We start from the raw sequence: 6,815 nt of genomic DNA, 5'->3' as shown, positions 1-6,815 counted from the left end.
CGGTGCCAACGACCTACCTTGACCTTACCCCACTTCCCCGATTCCTCGCCTTCCTTTTCGATATTTAATATCAATGATACATTGCTCGTGGTTGCAGATGGAATAGGATTTTCCTCTCTCAAACTTCATATTTCCATGCACAAATGACATTCTGGAAGCTTCACTTCTTAACCCAAGACTCACAATTACTTTCAAATATGGACTGGCCAGACGTAATACTCCAAGTGTGTGCTATGATCGGATTCCATGTCTATTCTTGGAGTTGGAGGATCTTTACCAATCATCTAGTGATTGCGGCTTCGGGTTGAGGTGTTCCCAGACTTGCGGTTGGACTCTTAGCTGCCGCTTCCATATTGGAACAGGCATGTTTTCATAATTCTCATTGTATATATTCGCTGTGCTATTTACTGTGATTTACAATTACTGAAGAATGGTTAGGTCATTAGAATGATTACATCTCTCTACAAACACCACGACAACAAATCTTTGGCATTCGAAAATATAGTTTCGTCCTCCCTTATCAATGTTTTCGCTGCCTTTTTGATCGCTCTTGACCACCACAGAAACGAGGATGCCATGCCGTTCCACTTAGAAAGTGCGAAATCATATGTAATCGTATCTTATGCAGCTTTTGTGGTCGTGGGTGTTCCTACTTTGACTGCGTTCGTCGTGATACCAGTTCCAGCGATGTACGGTTTATTGTTAGTCACACAGTCATTTGCGCTTTCTTGTATTTTGGTAAGAGCACCAATAAGTGCAACCCTATTCTAGGAGTACAATGGTCGTTTGAGAAGGACATGGACAAATATTCATCTAGAGTGAAGCCAATTTCAATTGCTTCTCTGCATTCTCACAAAGACAAGTCAGGCTGTCTCTTTTAATGGTTGGCTTTACTTAATGGCTCGAGAGTGTGCAGCTCAGAACCAGAAAACTCCCACAGGCACTCTGGATTGGACAGAGCTCGCCGTTCTCATCCTTTTGGGTAGCGTATTGATACCAGCTGCGGCACGTTACCCAGGGGGATGGCTGACGGCAATTTCAATGTTCGTGAATTGGTTGGGCTTTTTAAAGTCTAGTATTCGTGCAGCTTCATTAGGAACAGATGTAGAAAACCCGTAGCTTCACATACAATGGCGGTATTTCAACCACAGTAGGAAAAGTAATTTCAAGGTCTTAGCTCAAGGATGGTATTGTAATCATCAACTTCGCGCAAAGGTCGTTGATGTAGGGAAGCGAAAAGGAGGCGTTAGCTTCGAATAGGGTTCGAATTGTGCTGTTATCTGAGGGTTGATACTACACATGTATATGAGCTCTTACGAGCTTTAAACAACAAGCCATCAAATGTAAACATTAATCATTTTCATTAACTTTATTTATTTTATATATCAAGTAACCACCGTCTCCATGGTATCAAAATATGCACGCGACACCCTCCTATCCACAAAAGCAGACCACCATCCACCCCACAGAAATGCATGATTATCCAAACACCTCCCAATGCCCATAATATCCCAAAAAAAACGCCCAATATACTTAATACACTTATACACAACCCAGAAGATTCCCGCCTTTTAATAATGCCTCCCTCGCTCTAATATTTCCTAGACCCACATTATCATAAAGGCGGCCGATCATAATATACATCAAATTCCTGTTTGACCCGAATCCCATCTCTCGTTTGCCCCCCTTGACGCTCTTTATCTTCCTCGGGACTCATCTGCATGTGTCCCACATGCATATTAGCTATGTGTACACGCTCGGGCGCCCGAAATGGTTGTTTGAACACGGGAGCTTTGAAGATCCGCTCCCGAGACGAAGAACGGAATTTCGAGAGACCGAGACCGAAACGTCCCTCGGCTTGCTCTGAAAATTGACGGTCCGGATCGCGTTCTTGGGGTTGGGGGGAATGAGAGGGGGCCGAGGAAGATTGAGAGTGGGGGTACGATTGAGATGAGGGAGGGGGAGGAGAAACATCTCTTCGTCCGAGAAATAAACCGGCGTCGGAGCCTAGTCGCTTGAATCGACCCTGCATTCCTCTGAAGCCGTCGCCGATCCCGTGGTAGCGTCCTCCTGTACTTCCGTTTCCGTTTCCGTTTTCGCTGCCGCTGCCGCTGCTGGTCTCGCTGGTTTGCTGGAGCTCGATGTCGTCGTGTAAGGTTCGGGCGTGCTCTTCGGGGGAATTCAGACCGTCTTTTTGATCTTGCGGCATGTTTCGCGAGGGGTGGAGTATTATGTTGAAGAGGGGTCGACAGGCGGGGAGACAAGCCGCAATGATATACATGCTCGTTTCGAGGATAGTGTATAAAGCGAGATCGACGGCTGCGCGGGGAGTATCTGGAAATAAGGATTGATGCGCGAAAGAGACGAAACGGAGGATAGATGTGGCGAGACCGCTTGGGAAATGTTAGTTGGGTTTTCGAAAAGGGAAAAGAGAATTATATACCTTGATCCGGTGAGTAGGGTAACACCCAACCCGATCTTCACCTTCCTCGTCATGTTGAGTCTGAAAACAAAGGGTAATGGTAACAATAACATAACGACGTCGGTAATAATATTCGGTAAACTAGCATATAAAAATAGCTTTTCGATATCAAAATGACATTTTCCTCCCACAATCGTTTTGTCCCAGAAATAATCAACGGGCGTGCACTGGAAGAGCATCATCATGAATAAAATAGTGGATGATATGACGAGGATGTAGATCACAAAGTAGGTTATCATGCGGTAGAATGGAACGGTGAAGATACGGAGATACATGGCGAGGATGGAGAGTTTGGGAAAGGTGACGGCGATGGCGTAGGTGGCGGGGAAGAACATTAAGAGTTTGTAGAGGGCGAGAAGTTTTGTGGGAGCGCTCAGCTCAATAGCTTCAATATGGTAGCCTACTCCGCAGTAATTTATTCCGACTAGAAAATGTGATCGTTAGACATAAATCCCGTAAAATGCGAAGATGTTTGAGACATAAAGTAGTTACACACGTACCGAGACCCTGAGCAGCAAGCAACACGGAAAATATTAAGGCTGGCACCATAAGAAAATCATCCCAACCCCGCGGTGTGTTGTGAAGCCACCTGGAAATAAATCTTGCAAGGACGAAGAATATATTCAATATAATACAAGCGATACAAGTAACGGCGAGTTTGTGTCCGTTATAATTTTCCAGATATCCGGGTGGGAATTGTGCTGCGGCGGCTTGTGCGTCCATCGTGTCTATTATTTATATATTTCCGAATTCTTCTGAGGGATTCCTTATTATGTACAACCGTTTGCTGAATACCCTTTGACTGAAAGGAGCCGAGGAAAGAATCAAAATTGAACGGATGGATGCTTCTTATCGTTCATCAGTCGATTCGATCACTAGATTTCGCTCTGTCTGTCCAATTTCACCTGCCCAGTGTTGAGAATATTATTCGAAGCATTTCTGAATTAACCAACGACAAACAAAAATATAGAAAAAGGATGCGGTGAGAGACTTTGCAAAAGCGTAAAAAGAGAGCACAAAAAAAGAGTACTAGCAGGAAATATCGAGATAGATATGAATCTTCTCCAACACGTATGTAGACCGCAATTGCCAACCGGAAGGACCGAAAGAAAACAAGCAGACCCTCAAAAATACTCTATCTTCGCCCGAACAAATCGAACTGGTCTGATCCTCCAAATTTCAAATGGCACAACAGGTATCTGCATCTCCATAATCTTGCGGGTATACCATTGGTTCGATTAACCCTGGCGCGTCCCCCATGTCATCCTCGTAGCTCCCATACTACACCACTACGGAGGCTGCACACACCCAACTTCCCCATTTTCCTCACTACCACTCTCCACTATCTCATGCTGAACAAGGAAGCTCTGAACAAGCGCATAGCGTAAGCTGGAAGCTATGTTGCCAAGGCAAGTGGCTAGTGCCTACGGGTCTGTATTGTAAGCGATGTCATATATGCGCCGCAGGGTCGCAGCCTTGCAGGAATACGGTTGTGGTTGCGTTTGCATGGGCAATGAGGGCAAACAGCGTTTAGATTGGTTGATTATTTTGTGCAAATGCCTGGTCGATAATGCAGTTGTGTGGCGATGCTGTTGAAGAAAGTTGGTTTTAAAGATATGATCTGGGAGCTGAAAATGAATGGCGCAATTGTATTAAATAGGGGGCCCAGATCAAGATTCAAATGTCAGTGCTAGAAAGTCAAATCTTTGACCATCTATTATTTGCCAACCCCTTGACCAAATCGAATCAATGATTGCTTCTTTGCATACGGGACGGAAACTTTGCGAATAGAATAAGCAAAGAGCTCTTCACTAATCTCACAACCTGTCGATTTCTAAAATGAGATCAGATCCTTTCCCTGCTACTAATCAGTGATCGTTCTGTAGCTCTGCTTTACGATTTGCTATGATTCATCTATCTACTCCGTTTGAATAATTTACAATCCCAGCATCACACGTGTATGTATGGTTACATGCATTGCTGACCGTCATGGAGTCCTGGTCAAGTGCCTGTATGTAGTTTAGTCGACCCGATTTGGTGACCTGTCCGACAGGACTTCGAATCCTTTCAAGTCTGTACTCCGAGATGGAAGACGGGAAATCAGGAGATCAGGAACGAAAGATGCAATAGTTCAGAAGCTATGCTTGCTTGGTGGAATGAACGGTCAATTGTAAACACCTAGAGTAGTCATGTGCTTGGTGTCGATATAATATCTTCTTTTTCCAAATGTCTTTCATAGCAAATGCGTTATCTAGATCTTCAATCAAGGGGGGAATAGATAAACATGCAAATATACGGCCGTATATTCTGAAGTCTTGACGATTACATCATCCACCAACCGTTACTCTCCGTTCCAATTATAGCAATTCAATTGAGTCTAATTCTTCAATCTTCCCAATCCATCGAACCATCAAAGATACAATACCCAAAATCGTATCCACTGTAAGAAGTGCTATCCTTTTTCTTTAATTTCCTAGCAACCGCTATGTTGGTAAGGAATATCACTCGCGCAACTTATACGGAGTGAACAGCACTTGCCCGCTTCTTTCTTATCCGCCAAATCTCATGGCCTCGGTTCGGGATCTACAACCCTGTTCGAAAATGTTGATAGGCAACCGTTTTGGGTGATCATTCATAAATCAGGATTCGACCGTGAAAATAATCTCCATTTTCTAGAAGCTTTTTACGAAGTTGCCACATGTTTCGAAGGATGTGAAGCGGATGTAAGGTTATTCAGCACGTGGAAATCGATTCCTGATGTCTTAGAGACAAGTTGATCACAACCTCTCCACAATTATATTGATGTTAAGATTGGATTTTTGGGACGGAAAGGTATTACTTTGTCGTGTAAGTACTTAGCACCAAAGGATTTGAATAGTGAGAGGAGATGCGATCTCACCGGACTTTTTTTTAGAAACGAAATACTGGTCAATGGTCAAGAACAGCAAGGACAGCATCGGAAATCCTGATGACCTTTCGGCGTTTGTCTCTCCACCTCGAGGAACAACAGCACTGACACCAGGAAGCCCAATGATCAATCCTTATATTACTAGTCGAAATTCCGATCACAGAAAAGTCCTGGTGCTAAATTGATCGGAGATAAGTACTCGAGTACCGAAAGGTTCCTGAATCGATGCTGTAGCGATTGACGAGCCCCTTCCTGGATAGCATGCATATTTGGAAGCACGAGGATGTTACCAACTCTTCAACCATCTCAATCATCAACTTTCCGTCCCGTATGTAAACCATCCTAGCCATTTCACTGATCACCAATAGTTCATTCCCATCCGAAGCGCGCATCCCAAAGACAGACCCACCATACGGCACGCATTGTCCAGACTCCACCCCCACATTATCCATAAAAGTTTCCTGCAGGTGATGTGAATCAACGTGAATCATTTTTTGCTTGCCTATATTTCTTTCCCCTTCCCTTCCCTTCCACCTCAATCTCCATCTCCAATTCCGCACATTTGTTCCGTCCACGCACATCCAAAATTCTCGTGTCGCCGCAGCCGCACGTCCCAGTCCCACTCATAATCGTGCATATCTCAACCGCAGCCACGATCACAACCCAAAGCTCGAGCCTCAATATCATGGATCCCAAGTCAAATATATACAAGCGCTAATATTCTATTTTCTTGCCCCTCGTTCCTTTCGTGACCTTATCAATGTTAAGCGCCCATCTGTGTGCTTTCGTATATATAACTATTGATTTTCGAGCGAGAAAAAATTACGTGAAAGAGGATGAAAAGACTGCCTGGGGCTTAGTTTGTTGACGGTGCAGGTGACAGTAATAACGAAAAGTAATTGTGATGGCAATGATTGAATTCCAAATTATGTTGAACACGATGCCATTCGTGAAATCGTATAGTTGCATATATTGTTCGACTTTCGAACACAAATCAATTGCGTAGAAATGGGGATGTACAGGAGTGTGGTCCCGAACCGAGAAGGATAGGCGAGGGGTTGAAGTGAATGGTGGCGAATTATCAAAGCAGGAAGGTGGTGACCTGGTAAGAGTCGGCCGCTAACGAGAGCCGACTGTTAGATGATTGATACATTGCATGACGTTATTGTATCGTCTCATCTTAGGAATTCAATGTAGTACCTACTTGGCATAAATGTATGCTGGTGTATGCACCTAGGTAGTGAACAGTTGATGCATGTCCAGGTATCAAATTTCGTCAAACTTTTGGTGGAAGAATAGTGCTAAATCCCAACATTAAGCTTTGTTCAAAATTAGCAAGATAAATTTACGTAATGAACAAACAAAGTAGAACTGCAGATATTATAGTATTGACTCTCGATTTCCAAACGGCTACTCGACACATAC

The 6,815-nt window shown here is 43.9% G+C and overlaps 2 protein-coding genes across 2 annotated transcripts; one reads left to right on the top strand and one right to left on the bottom strand.

Annotated features, from left to right (window-relative positions):
• Window positions 1-1,615: 1,615 nt before the first annotated feature.
• Window positions 1,616-3,205, bottom strand: Bfra_010372 (putative integral membrane protein; the record flags this gene model as incomplete). Its single annotated transcript, XM_037340705.1, has 3 exons — window positions 1,616-2,393; window positions 2,444-2,906; window positions 2,983-3,205. The coding sequence occupies 3 exons, from the start codon at window positions 3,203-3,205 to the stop codon at window positions 1,616-1,618; spliced, it is 1,464 nt and encodes a 487-aa protein (XP_037189173.1).
• A 1,266-nt stretch (window positions 3,206-4,471) lies between these two features.
• Window positions 4,472-5,575, top strand: Bfra_010371 (uncharacterized protein; the record flags this gene model as incomplete). Its single annotated transcript, XM_037340704.1, has 4 exons — window positions 4,472-4,493; window positions 4,960-4,973; window positions 5,014-5,254; window positions 5,397-5,575. 4 exons carry the CDS (start codon window positions 4,472-4,474, stop codon window positions 5,573-5,575), a joined length of 456 nt encoding a protein of 151 aa, XP_037189172.1.
• Window positions 5,576-6,815: the final 1,240 nt, after the last annotated feature.

Source organism: Botrytis fragariae (assembly GCF_013461495.1).
Source record: "Botrytis fragariae strain BVB16 chromosome Unknown tig00000186, whole genome shotgun sequence".
NCBI classification, from domain to species: Eukaryota; Fungi; Ascomycota; class Leotiomycetes; order Helotiales; family Sclerotiniaceae; genus Botrytis; species Botrytis fragariae.
The sequence above is the reverse complement of the archived record's forward strand: the minus strand, read 5'-3'. Positions and strand labels throughout refer to the sequence as shown.